The sequence below is a fragment of the Macaca fascicularis genome, chromosome X (genome assembly GCF_037993035.2).
Source record: "Macaca fascicularis isolate 582-1 chromosome X, T2T-MFA8v1.1".
NCBI lineage: Eukaryota > Metazoa > Chordata > Mammalia > Primates > Cercopithecidae > Macaca > Macaca fascicularis.
This window is the reverse complement of record NC_088395.1, coordinates 115,990,134-116,010,698: the sequence shown is the minus strand read 5'-3', so window position 1 is coordinate 116,010,698 and position 20,565 is coordinate 115,990,134. Positions and strand designations below refer to the sequence as shown.

At 38.7% G+C, this 20,565-nt stretch overlaps 1 protein-coding gene across 2 annotated transcripts in view; it reads left to right on the top strand.

Moving 5' to 3' along the window:
• GUCY2F (guanylate cyclase 2F, retinal) overlaps nucleotides 1-20,565 on the top strand; it is a 106,051-nt gene that overhangs the window by 51,960 nt on the left and 33,526 nt on the right. For both annotated transcript variants that reach the window (XM_065538787.1, XM_074029754.1), the window contains 2 exons: nucleotides 11,412-11,588; nucleotides 16,116-16,272. In XM_065538787.1, coding sequence (XP_065394859.1) covers nucleotides 11,412-11,588; nucleotides 16,116-16,272 — 334 coding nt within the window. The remainder of the gene's footprint in view (nucleotides 1-11,411; nucleotides 11,589-16,115; nucleotides 16,273-20,565) is intronic.

The following is a 20,565-nucleotide window of genomic DNA, read 5'->3' as shown; positions in this document are numbered from 1 at the left end:
ATTTATTTTGTAATTATTTTTCTCAATTTGTGGCTTGTCTATGATGTCTTCTGTTGAGCAACATTTTTAGTTTTAAGGAAGTCCAATTGTCCAATTTATCATTTTATTTTCCCCTCCAACTCCCCTCCCTTTCCCCCTTCTTCTCCCTTTGTCCTCCCCCTTTGTCCCTCCTACTTTCTTTCTCTTTGTATTTGTCTTTCTTTTCTTTTCTTTTCTTTTCTTTTCTTTTCTTTCTTTCTTTCTTTCTTTCTTTCTTTCTTTCTTTCTTTCTTTCTTTCTTTCTTTCTTTCTTTCTTTCTTTCTTTCTTTCTTTCTTTCTGTCTCTCTCTCTCTCTCTCTCTCTCTCTCTCTTTCTTTCTTTCTTTTCTTCTCTCTCTCTCTGTCTCTCTCCCTCCCCCCAGTCCAAGATTCTGGGTTTAAGCCTATGATCCATTTTGAATTACTTTTTGTGTACAGACTGAGACAATGATTAAGGTTCAGTTTTTGCATATAGATACCCAGGGTTCCAGTAACAATTGTTTTTAAAAAGCTTTCCATTGAATTAATGTTGTAACTTGGAGAAAAATTAACTGACTATGTATGTGTGCATATATTTTTGGAGTCTCTGTTCTGTTTCCTTCACTCATTAGTGTAACCATAATGCCAATATCACACTCCCTTGGTTATCATAACTATAGAGTACCTCCTAAAGTCAAGTGGTGTAAGCCTCTAACTTTTTTTTTTCAAGATTGTTTTGGACATTGTAAATTCTTTAAATTTAAAATAAATTTTGAAATCAGCCTGTCTATTACTTCCACAAGGCTTTCTGTAAGTTTTGATGGGGATTGCAATGAATTTATAGAGACATTTAGGCAAAATGGATGTCTTAACAATACTGAGTCTTTCAGTCCATTAATGGGGTATATGTCACCATTTATTTAAGTTTTCTTTACTTTTTTCTTATTAAAGTTTTGATACTATTATACAAGTTGAGTAGAAATGGTAACAGCAGACATCTTTGCCTTGTTCCTGGCCTTAGAGGAAAAGGAATCAATGTTTTATTTTTAGGTTTGATGTTACCTGAAAGTTTTTCACATTTCTGCATTTCTGTGATTCTTTTAATCATAAAGAGGTTTTATATTTATATTGCTACCTATTGCAATTATTCTATGGTTTTGCTCTTTCATTCTGTTAACGTGGTGAATTACATCATTTTTAAAAGAAATATTAAGCACATCTTAATATTCCCAGGATGAATTCCACTTGGTCACGATAGATTATCTTTTTAATATATTGGTAGACGATATTTGCTAATCTTTTAAAAGAATTTTTGCATCTATGTTTTTAAGAAGAATTAGTCTATACTTTTAATGTTTGTCAGCATTATGTTTGGCTTCATAAAACAAGTTTGGACGTCTTTGTCTTTTTCTGAGAGTTTGTGTAAGACTGGTATTATTTATTATTAAATTTTTTTTTTTTTTTTTGAGATGGAGTCTCGCTGTGTCGCCCAGGCTGGAGTGCAAATAAAATCATTTGGTCCTTGGATTTTCTTTGTGGGGATGTTTTTGAAAACAAATTCAATTTCTTTGCTAAATATAGGGCTGTTAGGATTATTATTTCATATTGTGCCAAGTTTAATAAGTTGTGTTTTTCAAGAAATGTCAAATTCGTTATTGACTTTATTAGCATAAAATTGTTTATAAATTCCTTTATAACCTTACTGATATCTGTATGATCTGTAGTGATACCATATCTTTCATTCTAGATATTAATAATTTTTTCTTTTTCTTTTTTTATTGATCAGTCTTCTTAGAGATTTATTAAATTTATTACTTTTGTTTTAAAGAACAATGTTTCGATTTTGTTAATTTTCTCTACATTTTGATTGTTTTCTATTTTTATGATCTCTGCCCTTATGTTATTTCTTTCTGCTTATTTTTGGTTTATTCATTCTTATTTTTTGAACATTCTTTCTTTTTAATTTAAATGACATATTTACATTTAAGCTCCGCTGTAGCTGCATCCCATAAAATTTTATATGTTACATTTTCATTGACCTTTCAGCTTGAAATAATTATAATTTCATTATTCTTTTTTGACCCATGTATTATTTTGAAATATATGCTTAATTACCAAATATTTGTGGCCCTTCTGGATACCACAATTAATAGATTTCTCATTTAATTCTGTTGTGGTCAAAGAATATTATCTGCAAATTTAATCTTGAAATGTATCAAAAACATTGGCTATAGCCAAGCATGTGGTCTATGTTGGTGAACATTCCACATACTTTGAAATTAATGCACATTGTACAGTTGTTTGGTGTAGAATCCTATCAATATCAATTAGGTCAAGATGGTTGATAGTGTGATTCAGATCTTCTATATCCTTACTACATTTTTGTCAATATGTTTTATCAATTACCATAAAATTTTCCTATTTTCTAATTCTGTGAGTGTTTTCTTCAGGTGCATTGAAGTTCTATTATTAAGTACATCTAGTAAATGTTTAACAACAGGCTTTCTGAAAAAGATCCCTAATTTGGAGCATTTCCTGATTTCTGTGCTGTAAGTACCTCCATTGTAACTAATTTGGGACTACCCATGTGATGTCATTGAACACAGAGATGGTAAGAAATATGCAAAATATTCTTCTTATGATCCAGCACATCTTTGCACATATACATTTTATTATTATGTCTTGATTATATTATCATTATGAAATGTCCCTCTTTATGTCTGATAATACTTATTTTCTTGATTTCTATTTTCTCCAATAATAACATAGCCAATTTAGCTTTCTGATTAGTTTTTGCGTGATTCACTTTTTCTGTACTTTTTCTTTCAATGCATTTGTGTCTTTGGATTACTGTTCATCTTATTTAGGGAGCAGGCATTTGGTTCTTTCTTTTTATCTCCCCATTCTGCAATCTGTCTTCTAATTGAAATGTTTAGGCTACTTACATTTAAGGCACTTATTGACATAGTTGGATTTCTCATCATCTATTTTGCTATATGTTCTCTATTTGACTCATCTATGTCTCTGTTTGTTCCTTTGTTTCCCTTTCCTTGCTTTCCTTTGGGCTAAAAGTGTTTTTCATATATTCCATTTTGTTTCCTATATTGGCATTTTAGCGATACATTTTTCCACTTTTTAATGACTGTTCTAGGAATTGCTTAAATGCATCTTGAATTTATCACAAACTACTCAGAATTAATATTCCACTTCTTTACCTAAAACATAGGAAATTTGTAACGGCAGTGTCCCATTTACTAGCCTACTATTCTTTGCTCTATTATTATCATATATATACCTACATTTATTGTGAACCATATAATATAGTGTTAAAATTTATTTTAAGCATTCATATGCATTTCATACAAATTAAGAGAATGAAATAAAAATATATTCTGTTATATTTATCAACATATTTACTATTTCTGATAACTTTAATTATTTCCTAATAGAGCCAAGTTACCATTTAGCATCTTTTCTCTTCAACCTGAAGATCCTCCCCCTAGGCATTACTTGTATTGCAGGCCTGCTTATGACAAATTTTCTGTTTTCGTCTATTTGATAATGTCTTCAATTTTGAATGATACTTATGCTTGGTACAGAATTATGAGTTGATAGCTGCATTTATTTTCTTTTGGCATATTAAATATTTCGTTTCATTTTTTTTTTTTTGTATTTCTTTGTTTCTGATGAGAAGTCAGCCATTATTCATTCTTTGTATGTAGTGTGTACTGTTTTTCTCTGACTACTTTCAAAAGTTTATTATCATAGTTCAGGGTTTTGACTGTTAAATGTCTAGATATTGCTTTCTTTGTATTTAATCTCTTTGGTGGGTCACTGAACTTCTTAGATTTTAAGCTCATCTCTGGATTGTAGGAGTTTGAATATGATGTATGTAGGGCATTTTCTTTGTGTTTATTCTGTTTGGAGTTCAGTGAGCTCCTTAGAATTTTAAGTTGATGTCTTTTACTAAATTCACAAAGGTTTTGACCACTATTTCTATAAAAATTGTTTTGCCCCATTTTCTTTATATCCTTCTAGAACTCAAGTTACTTATGTGTTAGTCTGTTTGATATGGTCCCACTTATCCTTTTTCCCTCTGTTTTTCAGATTAGGTATTTTTTTATTGATCTCTCCTCAAGTTCATTACTCTTATGTCATTTCCTAAGCCCACCTAGCAAATTTTTTTACTTCAGTTATTATATTTTCCAGCTATATAGTTTTCAATTGGTTCATATTTATAGTTTCTTTTTCTCTGCCATGTTCTATACCCAAATATTCATTTTGCATATGTTGTCCTTTAAATATTCCAATATATTTATAAAATCTGTGTTAAAGGCCTTTTCTGCTAATCACAACATTTGTGTCATTTTGAGATTAATTTCTATTGACCTTTTTTTAGCCTGAGTATGGGTCACATTTTTTCTATTTCTTTGTACATCTAAGGCTTTTTGGTTCATTACTGAATATTATGAATAATACATTTTAGAAACTCTGGATTCTGTGGTGTTGCTCTGAAGAACTGTTTTTTTTGTTCTTGGAGGTAAATCCAAATTTTACTCATTTTAGTTGTCTTTCAAATATAGTTCTACCTCCATTTCTGCTTTCAGTCACTCTCCACTGTCTCAGGTTTTTAGAATATTTGATTCATATTTTATAGGTTTCTTTGTCTACTGAGTATTTAAAGACATTGTTCAATTGTCTTCTGACTTTGTTCTGCATTCCCAAATATCTAATATTTTTTATTTTATGCTAGATATTTTATGTAAATAAACTGTAGAAGCTCCAGGTCATATGTTCTACCAGCAAGGATTTTTCTCTTTTCATTTGTTAGGTGGATTGGGTAAGGAACTAATCAGATTAATCGAATCAAAGATTGAGCTGGATTGAAGCTGTGTTGCAGTTTTAGTTAGACTCAGTCCACCACAAATTCTACTGTTTCTCAGGCATATCTTTCCAAGAGTCTACAAGTCTGTCTCCTCCACTTTGAAAGATTGGGATATTCAGACTGTACTTCATAACCTTTTTCCTTTACTCTCAATCCATGCTGCTTCCAAATTTGGCAAATTTCTTGAGGAAGATACCAACCGAATGTTTGCCGCAGGCCCTATTTCTTCAGTGAGACTTTGTTTCCTAAATATCGGAAAACTACAGAAGATCTCAAACAATTTTATAGAAGCTTTCTAGTCTCCTCTATAGCCCCCAGACTCAGAAAATATGCTCTGGGGAGAAAATTAGCTCACATTTAGGTCTCCTGAAATTTATTAATTGTGATACCAGTCTTCCACAATTGCCAAAAGCATTACCAGGTTTTGCATTTTCCCAGCAAATTCTTTCTGTTAAACTAAGCCCAATCTTCGGCTTGTGCTGGAAATCAGCAGATGTCCTCAGGGAAGAAAATGGCTGACAACAGCCTGGTTATCTTAGAAGGGCTCTTGCATCTTTGAATTTTAGATTATTTTTTTTGCACCTGCATATCCCCAGTGGTTTTTTAAAAATATATTTTTTCAATTTTTCTAGTTGTTAAAAGCTGTAGCATCAGGAATGGTGGTCTGCCATAACCTACTACACCCTACTTGGTATTCAATGTCCCTATAATCATTTTTAATATAAATAAATAGCAACTTAAAATGACCTATTACATTCTGTATAATCTGGCTCTTCCCTGTCTCTTCAGTCTTATATCACCATCATATTTCCTTCAACCACTCTGCTTAAGGCACACTGGCGTTTACTTAGTCTTTGGATTATGATATGCTCCCAGCACAAAGCCTTTACCTGTACTATTACAATCCCTCAAATACTTTTCCTTCCCTGCTTTGCATGGTTTAATCCACTCATCTTTTAACTCCCAGATCAATTCTCACTTCCCGTGAGCCCTGTCCCAACTTCTCTGATTGGTCAAAGCCCCAATTATACATACTCACATTATGTAACTCTCCTCCATAGGACTTGTCAGAGTCACAAATTTTGTATCACTGTGTAATCATCTGGTTAAAACAAGAGGTCAGAAACCATGTAACATTTTGTTCATCATTTGTCCCCAGTCTTTCTCTCAGGACCTGGAAAATAATAGGTACTAAAAAACTTTGTTAAATGAATAAAATATTGCTAGTGGGAAATATAGGATCAGAAGTCTTTCACTAGTACCTGGTTAATGTGTTCTATATGACAATTGACCTCTGGGTGTTAGATAGTGGGTAGGTTGATCCAGGGATAGGAGGTCTTGAACAATAGCTCTTTACAACAAAATAAAAATAAAAATAAATGCAGGAAACAGACATGAATCACCAATTAACTCATGGAGGTAGAAAATTTTCTTGTTGAGGCCAGGCACACTGTCTGGTGCCTGTAATCCCAGCACTTTGGGAGGCCAAGGTGGGCGGCTCACCTGAGGTCAGGAGTTCGAGACCAGCCTGGCCAACATGGTGAAACCCTGTCTCTACTAAAAATACAAAAATTAGCTTAGCATGGTGGCACGCACCAGTAATCCCAGCTATTTGGGAGGCTGACACATGAGAATCACTTGAACTGGGAGGTGGTTGTGGCAGTGAGCTGAGATCGTGCCATTGCACTCCAGCCTAGGTGACAGAGTGAGACTCCGTCTCAAAACAACAACAACAACAACAACAACAACAAAAGAAAAAGAAAAAAAGAAAAAAAAAGAACATTTTCTTGTCAAAATAGTCAGCAATTGCTGATATAGTTGCGGGTGAGCACCTATGTGGAGAAGGACATTTTCATAAAGGTATACATACCCACCTCTAGGATGAAATTTCAGCTGCTGTGGAAGAGGGACACGGAGAGATTAATTCTGGTGTTATGACATCCTAGGAACTTTTTTCAAGTGGGTGAAGGAGTCTTTCAGATAATTTAGGTCAGTATTTGACTTAGGAACAGATGTCTCTGGTGGCTGTATGCTTAAAGGTGTCATGTCACACTTTGGGAGTCCAAGGCGAGTGGATCACTTGAGGTCAGGAGTTCGAGACCAGCCTGGCCAACATGGCGAAACCCCGTCTCTACCAAAAATATGAAAAATGAGCTGGGTGTAGTGGCATGCACCTGTAATCTCGGCTACTCAGGAGGCTGAGGCAGGACAATCGCTTGAACCCAGGAGGCAGAGGTTGTAGTGAACCGAGATCGTGCCACTGCACTCCAACTAGGTGACAGAATGAGACTCTGTCTCAAAAAAAAAAAGAAAAAAAAAAAAGAAAAAAAAGATGTCATGTCAAATATGAAGCTAACAAAATCCTTGAGAGACAGGACACATTCAACTCTTAAACATTTGATGGTAGCCAGCCAGATAGGTATTATGGAAGAGGTAAAGTACATGTCTACCCGGTAAATGTTCATCTTGCTAAAGCTGATGTTGCAAACTTTCTCTGCGTCCTGAGGTTGTCCAGAATCTTGGTAGGACATGACTGCATGTAGGCATCTACCTGCTCCTTATACGGGATCTTCTCTATCGGTTACAGCTGAGGATGGATGCATATAGAGATCTATCAAAGATCTAGACAGAATTTTTCCCATGCCAATACCATTAGTGTAATGCTAGATGCTTTAACAAATAGACCTTCAAATACATAATGTCTCAAACACAGCAGAAGTTTAATTTTCACCCAAATAACAGCACAAGGTAGATATTCTTATACTGTTGGCAGGTGACTCTCTTCCAATATCATGACTCAGGGACCCAGGCTATAACCATCTCATGGCTCTGCTATGTCTTAGGGCCGTATCATCATCTGCATTCATCCATAGAAGTGGGAAAATAATATGGAAGAGGGTATAAAAGCCTTAGCCTAGAAATGGCACATATCACTTCCTCTCCCATTTAATTGCCTAGAGGAAGTTTTTGGAATTCAGTCATATGGCTACACTTAGCTCCAAGAAAGACTGGAAAATATGGATTAGCTCTCTGCCCAAGAAGAAGAGAAAATAGATTTGTGTTGAACAGCTAGTAGTATTGAATATGACAACTTTTTACTTTTTCTTCCAACAGAGTTCCAGAGCCCAGTAATTTTGGCTGCTTGCTTCATAAGAAAATAGAACTTTAGGAGCAGTGCCTATTTTGCTGTTTGTGGGCTGAGTTTCTGTCCACCTTAACTAGTTTAGGTTGCAGTGGATGAAGAGAATTGTCATGGGTGCCAGGCTCTTGTGCTTAGAAGGAAACCTTGGTGGTCAATAGCTGACATTCCCACCAGGGATAATTTAACATTTGCTTGTATCATATTCTAAGAGGCAAGCTCATATTCTAAGTCCTATAGTGTAATTCATCTCAATAAATGGGCCACCATCAGTTCAATGTTCAAAATAGAATAATTCTTGATTTCATTCTTTCCTCCCCTCCCCGCACAAGTCACGTGATTTATGGCTCCAAAATACATCTCAGATCTGCCTTTTGCTGTTCATTTACACTGTTACCATTCTAAGCCTATCTCTCTATTTAGATAGATATAGATATACATATCTGTGTAAACATACTTGTAAGTTTCTATAATTAATAAATTTTAATGGTGAAATTCACCAGACACTTTTCTTCATCTTACCTGACCTCTCTGGTATTTATCACACTTTCCTGAAATTCTTTCTGGCGGGCATTTTTCTCACTTTCCTGAAACTAATCCTGTGGTTTTAACGATATTGTTTTAAATAGGCTTTTCCCTACTTCCTGGCCTTTCTTCTAAGTCTTATTGCAGGCTGTTCTTCCTTTTCCCACCCTTCAAATGTTGATGTTTCCTTTTTCTCTTTTTCTTTATACTTTCCTTGGGTAATCTCATCTATTCCCACTGTTTTTACCTAAAATTTAATTGCTTACAATTCCCACATGTATTTATACTGGTCAGAACTCATTCCTGAGCTTCCAACTCTGACTATACAACTGTCTTTGAAATAGTTCTACCTTGATGTTCTGTAGGTACCTCATTCTCAATATGTCTCCAACTGAATTTATCAGCCTTTCCACCACCAAATGTGTTTTTCCATCTGTCTTAGCTGAGATTACCCCAAATCTGAGCCTGAGATGGAAATTCTTGTTCAAATTTTTTATGGAGAAAATGCTTTCAAGTAAAGAGTGAGGCAAGTAGGATAGGACAGGGTAAAAGTTAAGCAAACATTTGATTTCAGCTGGAAACTAGCAATAGTATGATCTTATGGGGAAGTGCTGGAGTACAAGTTATACCATGAATCTTACCTTGAGGCTAGGAAGCTGGACTTTTGTACTGTCCTCAGTGAGTAAATTATTGCCTGAGGCCTGTGGGTGGGACCTAACCTCTCAGGTAAGGTGGCTCACCATTAATTTGTGCTCTAGGACAGTTTTTTTTTTTTTTTTTTTAAATGGAGCAACTATGAGTTATCAGTCAACAGTCACAGCAGTTGGGGGATGCATGGTTAAAGGCTTATGTGTAGGGCACCAACATATCCACTATTACCTCATCCCTGAATTCCCTATATTAATATGTAGCACCACTGTCTACCCAGGTATCCAAGTAAAAATCTGGGAGGGATCATGGAGTCTTTTTTCCCCTCTCTCATCCCTCATTTAAATAGTAATAATAATAAATGATAATTATTGAGTGCCCACAGTATAAATTTCAAATTCCATAGCATGGTTCATAAAGTCCCATGGGATGTGGCTCCTGTCTGTTTCTTCAGTCTGGTATTTAATATTTTCTTCCTTACACTCCATTCTGACCACCTAAACCTGTTGTGGATTTCTCAACATAATGTGCTATCACTCTCAACCCCTCTCATCATGTCATCGTCACCTGGTCAACTCTTACTTGTCCTTTGAGAGAGTCCACATATTACCTCCTTAGGGAAGCCTTCTCTGACTACCCTAGGGTGAATTAGATACTTAACATTTGAGCTCTCACAGCATCCCATGCCCCCATTTTTCAGAACACATTTCACAATGAAATACAATTATTGGATTACTTGCCTATCACTCTTCATTGAATGTAAGCTTTTTCAGTACAGTGATGTTACCTTGTTTGTCTCTTTTTCTCTAGCATGCATTCCAGTGTCTTGGATGTTGTGAGCATGCACTAAATGCTTCTCACATTAGTGAAATAAAATGAATGAATGCAAAGAGAAAGTGTGGCCAAAATTCTAAATGTTTCTTCTGAAAAAAATTGTATAAGCTCTGGCCTGATGTTTATATAGGGAAACTATTTTAATAGGTGCTAGGTAGATGAGTATTCATAGAAAGACAATCTATTCTACATTTTACTGTATCATCTCTCTTTAGTCCTCTTGAGCCACTGAGCTCCATTCCAGAAAGTCCCAAAGGAATCAAGGAGAAATCTGCAGCTTCCGTCACTTATAATTATGCTAAAAGAGATCCCTTTCTGAAATTTTCCCCTTTGGCCATTAAATTTGTTTTCTATTGCTGCTCTAACAAATTAGTGCAAACAGTGGCTTAAAACATCACTGATTTATTATCCCACAGTTCTGTAGATCAGCAGTCAATGCCGACTCAGCTGGGTGTTTTGCTTGGCATCTCAAAACTCCAAAGTCAAGGTGTCAGTTGCACTGTGCTCTTATCTGGAGACCTGTGGCAGGGGTCAGGGCTGGGGTGAGGAGGAACCACTTCTAGGTTCCTTCAGGTTGCCTGCAGAATTCAGTTTAGTGGGGTCACAGGATCGATATATTAGTCCATTATCATGCTGCTAATAAAGACATACCTGAGACTGGGTAATTTATGAAGGAAAGAAGTTTAATGAACTCACACTTCCACATGGCTGGAGAGGGCTCACAATCATAGTGGAGGGTGAAGGGGAAGCAAGACACATTTTACATGGTGGCAGGCAAGATGACGTGTGCAGGGGAACTCCCCTTTATAAAACCATCAGATCTTGTGAAACTTATTCACTATCATGAAAACAGCATGGGAAAGACCTGTCCCCATGATTCAATTACCTCCCAGTGGGTCCCTCTCACAGTATGTGGGAATTATGGGAACTAGAGTTCAAGATGAGATTTGGGTGGGGACACAGCAAAACCATATTAATTGAGGCCCCCACTTTCTTGCTGGGTGTCAGCTGAGGGTGGTTACCAGCTTCTAGAGGCTGCCCACGTTCTTTGGCTTATAGCCTCCTTCCCCCCATCTTCAAAGCCAACAATGGCCTGTTGAGTCCTCATATTTTGAATCTCTCTGACTTATCTTCTGCAGTCTTCTTTTGAAGCTTTTATGGGCTCATGTGATTAGATTAGTCTCACCCTGATAATCTCCTTTTTGTTGTATAACAAAACACAATCACAGGAGTAACACTAGGGGTTGGAGATCATGGGAGTCAAAATTCTGTCAACCACACAACCAATCATAAGAAGGGTCAAGAGAAAGTTATGTGCCCTCAACTCTGGTCCCCAGTTGAGACAGGACAGCTGTGACTCTCATTTCTCTCTCTCATTTCCAGATGAAGGACTTGCGTCATGAGAATATTAACCCTTTATTGGGTTTCTTCTATGATTCGGGGATGTTTGCCATTGTGACAGAATTCTGTTCCCGAGGGAGCCTAGAAGACATACTGACAAACCAAGATGTGAAACTCGACTGGATGTTTAAATCATCACTCCTGCTGGATCTCATAAAGGTTAATGGGAAGACTGAGGAAATCTTGGATTTTCTCTGTAGATTAGAACTTTAATGTTTTGGGATATTTTATCTTCCTTAGATTGTTGTGATCATTTCACAATACTTTCTGTATTAGTCCATATTCATGCTGCTGATAAAGACATACCTGAGACTGGGAAGAAAAAGATGTTTAATTGGACTTACAGTTCCACATGGCTGGGGAGGCCTCAGAATCATGGCAGGAGGTGAAAGGCACTTCTTATATGGTGGTGGCAAGAGAAAATGAGGAAGAAGCAAAAGTGGAAACCTCTGCCAAACCCATCAGATTTCATGAGACTTATTCACTATCATGAGAATAACACAGAAAAGACCAGCCCTCACAATTCAATTACCTCCCCCTGGGTCTCTCTCACAACATGTGGGAATTCTGGGAGATACAATTCGAGTTGAGATTTGGGTGGGGACACAGCCAAACCACATCACTCCATCCCTGGCCCCTCCAAATCTCATGTCCTCACATTTCAAAACCAATCATGCCTTCCCGATAGTCCCCCAAAGTCTTAACTCATTTCAGCATTAACCCAAAAGTCCACAGTCCAAAGTCTCATCTGAGACAAGGCAAGTCCCTTCTGCCTATGAGCCTGCAAAATCAAAAGCAAGCTAGTTACTTCCTAGATACAATGGGGGTACAGGTATTAGGTAAATACAGCTGTTCTAAATGGGAAAAATTGGCCAATACCAAGGGGTTACAGGGCCCATGCAAGTCCGAAATCCAGTGGGGCAGTCAAATTTTAAAGCTCCAAAATGATCTCCTTTGACTTCAGGTCTCACATCCAGGTCACGCTGATGCAAGAGGTGGGTTTCCATGGTCTTGGGCAGCTCTGCCCCTGTGGCTTTGCAGGGTACAGCCTCCCTTCTGGCTGCTTTCATGGGCTAGCATTGAGTGTCTGTGGCTTTTCCAGGTGTACAGTGCAAGCTGTCGGTGGATCTACCATTCTGGGGTCTGGAGGATGGTGGCCCTCTTCTCACAGCTCCACTAGGCAGTGCCCCAGTAGGAACTCTTTGTGGGGGCTCTGACCCCACATTTCCCTTCCACAGTGCCCTAGAAGAGGTTCTCCATGAGGGTCCTGCTCCTGCAGCAAACTTTTGCCTGGGCATCCAGGCATTCCTATATATCTTCTGAAATCTAGGCAGAGGTTCCCAAACCTCAGTTCCTGACTTCTGTGCACCTGCAGGCTCCACACCACATGGAAGTTGCCAAGGCTTGGGGCTTCTGCCCTCTGAAGCCACAGCCCAAGCTTTATATTGGCCCCTTTCAGCCATGGCTGGAGCAGCTGGGACACAGGGAACCAAGTCCCTAGGCTGCACACAGCATGGGGACCCTGGGCCCAGCCCACGAAACCACTTTTTCCTCCTGGGCCTACAGGCCTGTGATGGGAGGGGCTGCCATGAAGGTCTCTGATGTGGCCTGGAGACATGTTCCCCATGGTCTTGTGGATTAACATTAGGTTCCTTGCTACTCATGCAGATTTCTGCAGCCAGCTTGAATTTCTCCTCAAAAAATAGGTTTTGCTTTTCTACTGCATTGTCAGGCTGCAAATTTTCTAAACTTTTATGCTATGTTTGCCTTTTAAAACAATGCTTTAACAGCACCCAAGTCACCTTTTGAATGCTTTGCTGCTTAGAAATTTCTTCTGCCAGATACCCTAAATCATCTCTCTCAAGTTCAAAGTTCCACAAATCTCTAGGGCAGGGGCAAAATGCCACCAGTGTCTTTGCTAAAACATAACAAGAGTCACCTTTGTTCCAGTTCCCAACAAATTACTCATCTCCATCTGAGACTACTTCAGCCTGGACCTTATTGTTCATCTCACTATCAGCATTTTTGTCAAAGCCATTCAACAGGTCTCTAGGAGGATCCAAACTTTCCCAAATTTTCCTGTCTTCTTCTGAGCCCTCCAAACTGTTCCAACCTCTGGCTGTTACCTAGTTCCAAAGTCGCTTCCACATTTTTGAGTATCTTTTCAGCAATGCCCCACTCCCAGTACCAACTTACTATATTAGTCCATTTTCATGCTGCTGATAAAGACATACCCAAGATTGGGAATAAAAAGAGGTTTAATTGGACTTACAGTTGCACATGGCTGTGGAGGCCTCAGGTTCATGATGGGAGGCAAAAGGCACTTCTTACATGGCAGCAGGAAGAGAAAATGAGGAAGAAGCAAAAGTGGAAACCTTTGATAAACTCATCAGATCTCATGAGACTTATTCACTATCATGAGAATAGCATGGAAAAGACCAGCCCCCACGATTCAATTACATTCCCCTGGGTCCCTCCCACAATGCATGGGAATTCTGGAAAATACAATTCAAGTTGAGATATGGGTGGGGACCCAGTGAAACCATATCACTTTCCTTCCCAAGTTTTGCCCCCACCACCCTTCTCACAGTTCTTTTGTCCATATCTGTTATATGATACAGATACAGAAAAGGTTTGCCTGTCCTCTCCCCAATTTGAGGTCCAGATTTTTCTTTACTTCCTGTTGTCATTGAGCACTCTTCTGCCTTAAGCCGTCCTTTCTTTCATCCAATTTCTCTGCTTTGTGGATGTGAGAAAGTGCTCATTCCCAGATTATTTGGTGCTACTTAGCTCTACCTCCTAGTTTTCACCCTTCTAAATGGTGGCTCAGTCTAGAACTAGGTGACAGGTCTTTACACACCATGGCTGTGTATGTGGAACTCAGTGCCACTGGAAAACCAAAAGACCAGTGGATCTATCAAGGATCACCTTTATTCTCTGAGCCAAAGACTCCTGACAGCCAAGGTAGGGTTCATAGATGAGTCCCATGGAGGAGTTTTTGGGGATCCCATGAATGCCACGGAATGATATGCAAATTGTGTATATGTGCATTTTTTACAGGGCTGATCTGCATAATCAATGACTTTTTGGGCTTCTTGCATATTGATCATAGTCTTGATCTTTTTCTGCTAGCCTAATCCTTTTTCAGGGGCCTTGAAAGGGAAAGACATTCTCTCATGCCAATTCCCTTTAAGATAGGTGTGATTAGCCTCCTTTTACAGAGACTCAGGGAGGCTAAATGAGGTACACGTTGTTATAGAGTGTCTGGCACATATAGTAGGTACTCAATAAATATTTCTCAGCCAACTATTAGGTGGTGGAGCTGATAATAAAATCCAAATCTCCTGATTCTTATTCTAGTACTTTTTCTGCTCACACTGTAAGCTAAGCCCAGTGAGTTAAGGGAGGAGCCGCTAATGACAATCCTCTCAAGGCCATGATAAATGAAAAGCAACCGTTAGACAACATGGGGGGAATCTTGCCCACTGTAGACTCTACTCAGAAGTACTGAAGAGTGCAGACTATCCAAGAGCACAGGGTGAAAATAATTCCAAGTACAAAGGGGTGTCACACTGCAAAAGAGCCAGATACTTAAAAGGACTTTTAGCAAACAAAGTTCTGAAATGACTGGACTAGAATATAAATGTATGTATATGCAGAATGAATAAATCCATCTGAATGAGAGTCCTGGTCACATTTGAAAACCTTGTAAAGGTTGCCAAGCAAGTGCAGAGATCAGTACTAGACAGCTTTCTTCTTTCTGGTTGCCTATTTTTAAATACAAAAATAATATATTAAATGTAAAACTCAAATGATATATATTAGAAAAATACATTTACTCAACCCTCTTTCTTCATACTCCCCCTCAAAGTTAACTACTGCTAACAATTTGGCAACCACCTTGTAATTAATTTCATGTGTATTTATATGCATTATAGCATTATAGATGACTTTTTTGTTTGTTAAATATACATGCTCTCACATAGTTCTGCAATTACTATATTTCACTTACTTGATGGCTTAGAGTTGTTTCTATGTCAGCTACATACAGGTCTATCTTATTCTTTTTAAGTGCTGTAGAATATTCCCTAGTGTGAATGTATCACACTCTAGCCAGTCCCTTATTGATATTTAGTGCATTTCTAATTATATACTATTAAAAAAGCAAAGCTACAACAAGCCGTCTTATCTTTGTCTCTTTGTGTATACATGCAAGCATTTCTCTGGAGGAGAGGTAGAACCCCTGGATCATAGGGTACATATAGTTTAAATTTTGATAATTTTGATAGCTATTGCCAAACTGCCCATGCACAAGTTTGTCCCAGTTTCCATTCTTGCCAATAATGGGTGAGAGTGGGTTAGAACTTCTGGGGGAAATTCTCCAAATTCCTGGCAATTATATGCATATGGATGTATTCTGTATCTGAAATGTTAATAAATCTCCTAGTAACACGTAATTCTCTGTACACACAAGATAACATTCTTCACCAAAACATAAAATTTTGGAGCTACAAGGGATCTGAAAACTGACTCATGTTGTCAAAGGTTTACTTTGCCTGCATAGAAGAGAAAACAGCTGAGTTCTGGATCATAATAACTCACGCCATTAACAATCTAAGAAATTGGTATTAAAAGCACAAAATAGTTAAATGAGTTGCTAAATAAATCCTGTTGTGTCATCTACAGGGCATGAAGTACTTACACCACAGAGAGTTTGTTCATGGGAGGCTAAAGTCTCGAAACTGTGTGGTAGATGGGCGTTTTGTACTAAAAGTGACAGATTATGGCTTTAACGACATCTTAGAAATGCTGAGACTCTCTGAAGGGGAATCTTGTGTGGAAGGTAAGCGATGAATTGTACCCTTCTGATGCACATGAGGTAACTCCAAAGTTCAAATGAAAATATGCACTGAATTAAAGCCTCAGGCTGATTTCAACTCTCCACTTTTGTTGAAAATCCAGACTCATTTCCAAGCCAAGGGACTTGAATGAAGTAGGCCCGCTGTAACTTCGGCCCAGCCTAGCTTTCTGAACAAAGCCAGTGTAATAATGTTCAGTTCCTGCTGTGGCAGGATTAGGCTGTATTGTTTGGAGACCCCAGCAGTCCCTGGAAAAACTTGCTGAGCACTAGGCACACAGTAGGTGCTCAATAAATACTTGTCAAGTTGAATGGAGGGTAATTTGGAAGCTGGACCCCCACAAAGTACATTTTAGAATGGGATGTCACTAGAGCATACCAGCACTGTCTCTGTCAGAGAGGAAGAATTGAGGAGTGATCTCAACAAATAAATGCTCTATGGGTTATGTGGGAAGGCTTCAGGCAGAACTGTGGCCTTCTAGCGAATAAGTAGCCATTGCCTGTCTCAAAGTCAAATAAAAATATAGAGACAAATCTTTAAATGAAACATTTTATTTGGGAAAACAGTATTTCAATTTGTGGCATGCACATAGACCAGGGTGGTCCTTGGTATGTCCAAAGAACACAGAAAAGTTGGGGGTTCTATTGGAAAGAGAAATGTTATATATGTTTTTTAAAGAAAACTCATTGGCACTACCAAAGTTTTGGGGAGCAGGAAAGCTCCGATTGGTAAGTGATGGCCGTAGGTAAAACTAGTCTTAGAGTCATGGAAGTTTGTTTCATTAGCTACTAGGTAAAACTGATATTAAGATTATAGAAGGTCATTTCGGCATCTGGCTATTAAGATTATAGAAGGTCATTTTGGCATCTGGCTTGCAAGATTATCCCTGGGCAGACACTTGTACCCCAAGTGCTTTTCTTTTTCTCCTGTGGTCTCTGGACTCCAATTTAATTGGATGTAATAAGATAACTCCAGTTCATATCATCAATGTTCACACCAACAATGTCCATTTTGTGTTTTTGTCTTCTGTCTAGTGCACCAATGGTAGCACTAAACAATGCCTGTAGGAGTCATAACAGATCAAAGAAATAGGAGAAATCTGAGATGGGGGGTGGGTGGGTGAGAACCAGGGAGGAATGAGCAGCTAGATGAGAGAGAGAAAGAGGAAAAAAGAAAGAGAACAAATATGATGAAATACATATAGGAAATGTGGGCATTAAATGTTTTAACCAATATTGCAAGCATAAAGAAGAGAGATAGTGACACAAAAAGACAGAAAAGCAAACAGCCCAAAAAAGACAGAGAGAGAGAGAGAGAGATGCAAAACTACATCATATATCCATATTCTTAAAATTATCTTTGGCATACGTTTTTAAACTGCTGACTTTACTACATAAAAGAAAAGAAGAATGAAAGACACATAGAGAGGGAGACACACATGCATAGACAGAGAATCCAGTCATTGGTGGTATCATCTTTGCTCTTTATAAGACTTGTGGGTTATTAAATTTAGGGAGTTGTCTAGTCCAATTCCCTCCTTTTACAGATGAGACAATTGAAACTCATGATTTCCTCCAAACCTGCAGTGACTTAGCAGCAGTTCTAGGACTTCAAATTCAGATTTTCTGAAGTCTGACCCCTATCCTGTAGACATGGCAAGTACTTAGCATTCTGTCAAAATCAATTCTCTATAAAACACAATACCTTGGGAGGCTGAGGCGGGCAGATCACGAGGTCAGGAGTTTGAGACCAGCCTGGCCAGCATGGTGAAACCCCATCTCTACTAAAAATACAAAAATTAGCCAGGCATGGTGGCACGCGTCTGTTATCCCAGCTACTTGGGAGGCTAAGGAAGGAGAATCGCTTGAGCCCGGGAGGTGGAGGTTGCAGTGAGCCAAGACTGTGCCACTGCACTCCAGCCTGGGTGACAGAATGAGACTCTGTCTCGAAAACAAACAAACAAACAAACAAACAACAATGCCTAGCTTCTCAGAGTTCCGTTTAATTTCCAGATTGGCAGCTTTGAAACTTAAGAAAATCTAGTCTTAAGGTGGGTAAAAGATAGCCGCAGGACTCTCTTTTCTGGTTTTGTGCTTCTGAGGGGACTATGTCTGTCTGTCTCTGTCTCTGTCTCTCCCTCTTATCATTTTACTCCATTCTCCAAATTGCAGTGGCAGTATGGATGGTCAGTCCATTCTTCACACACTGCAGCCAGAAGGAGCTTTCTAAACCACAAATCTGATCATGTTACAGCTGTGCCTAAATCTATTGAATGGCTTCCCATTGCTCTAAGGATAAAGTTCAAATTCCTTTACACGGTTTACGAGCTGAGCCCCGCATGGCCTGGAACTTGCTGACCTCCCATACTAACCACTCCCCCTCTGTCTTTATGCTCTGGCCATGCTGAACTCCTTCTAGTTGTTTATTTACCCCAGGCTGTCTCTTACTACCAAATCTCCACACAAGCTGTGTCCTCTGCCTGGGACACTCTTCTCTTCCCACTCTTTCATATACTCTTCTGGGTCTGGCTAAATTCTACTCCTTCTTCAGCATTCAACTTAAGTACCACTGCCTCAAGAGGCTTTCCATGACCCCTATGCTGGGCTAGGTTACCCTCTTTATGATCCTTCAGGGCCCTGAACTTTGTTGTGAGACCGTAGTCCATTAGCATTACTCATTCAATTAGCCTTCTCTCCCCCCACCCAAACTACAAGCTCTGTGGGGGCAGGAAACAGGTTTGCCTCTCTCAGTGCCTTTCATAGTTCCTGATAGAATATTTGTTGAATCAACAAAAGAACAAAATAAAATGAAATAAAGGAACTTGTCTCCCTACCTTAGATGATGAGGCTAAAAGAATCTTATAATTGAAAGGCCATTGGATGTCATCTGACTCAACTTCCATTTTATAGATAGGGAAGCCAGGGTTCAGAAAGGTAAGCTACTTAGTGGCCAATCTAAGATTTTGAACTCAGGTCTCTAGACTTCCAGTTCTGTGTTCTTTTATACTATACCGCAGTAGCTCTCCAAAGTCAATTCTATCGCCCTAGCAAAGCTTAGAGTTAATACTGGCTCCAGCAGATAAAAAACAAGCCAAAGTAATTTCTCTAGTTTTCTCGAGAGTTCAACTCTAATGGTAGTTAGTGGCTCTTACTTGGTTCTGGAGTGGAGATGAGGAAATGGGGGTGGGTTGTAAGTGTATTCATTACTGTCCGCTTTCAATTATGTAAGTATAGTGCAGAAAAGCCTCATTATAGCCATTAACAACATACATGTAAGTGCTCTTTGGAAATACTATTTGGTAATGATTGTATTTAATCACCCAGCTTTTACCAGAGAGTTTTGCTCTCTTTTTCCATCTTGTGCTTTTAAATGTGCAGGGAGAAAGGATGTCAAAAAGAAGCAGCCACATGCCATTTTTCTTGCTGTCAAATATTCACCCTTGCACTCCTCTCCAAAGCCATGGTGCCTAAAATCCCACAACCATAAATGTATTCCTTTGACATTCAGTCATTAAACTATCATTCATTGTTTCCCGTTTGATTTGTAAATATAAATCTTCCTAGGTAGGGAGACATAGGGGCAAAATCACTATAGTGAGTGTGTTGGAGACTTTCATGGGTGTAGGTGAGTAGTGGATGGTGGGTGGAAGCTCAGAAGGGCCTGGTTGGGGGACAAAGGCTGGGGACGCTTAAAGAGCAAAGAGAGAAGATGGGTGCATGATTGGTGGTGAAGCTAGAATTTCTTATTTCACCATTTTGATCAGGATTGGCTGAAAATAAGAATTTCCATGGTGGAGTTCTCTTTCCTGGGTTTTGCTAACAAACCAAAAATAATATCTCACCTTTTACCCTTCTTCCTATTTCATAGTACTTTGTTTCTTGGACTCTCTTCCCAATACCCAAAATTTAACAAGATGAAAAGTTAGCCATTACTTTCCCCCTGATACCCTCACTCTTAGCAGATGTTTGTCTCCAGCCTCACTATCTAGATGTCACCTTGTTGTTTACTCCAACTCCCTCTCATTCTCAAGGCACAAGGAGCCTATCCTTAGCCCTGTCACTGCTTTCTCCATTGTAGCCTTCCAATGTTTCTGGTTCCCTGTATTGCTGCTGCTACTCCCACCCCCATTTAGGCTCCTCTCACCTCACTACCTGCTCTTACTGCAATGACTTCCTAGCTGGTCTCCCTGATTCCAGCCTCTCTCCTTCAATCCAGCTTGTGCATGTTGCCAGATTAATCTTCCCCAACAGGGCTTTCATCAAATCCCTCTCCAGCTC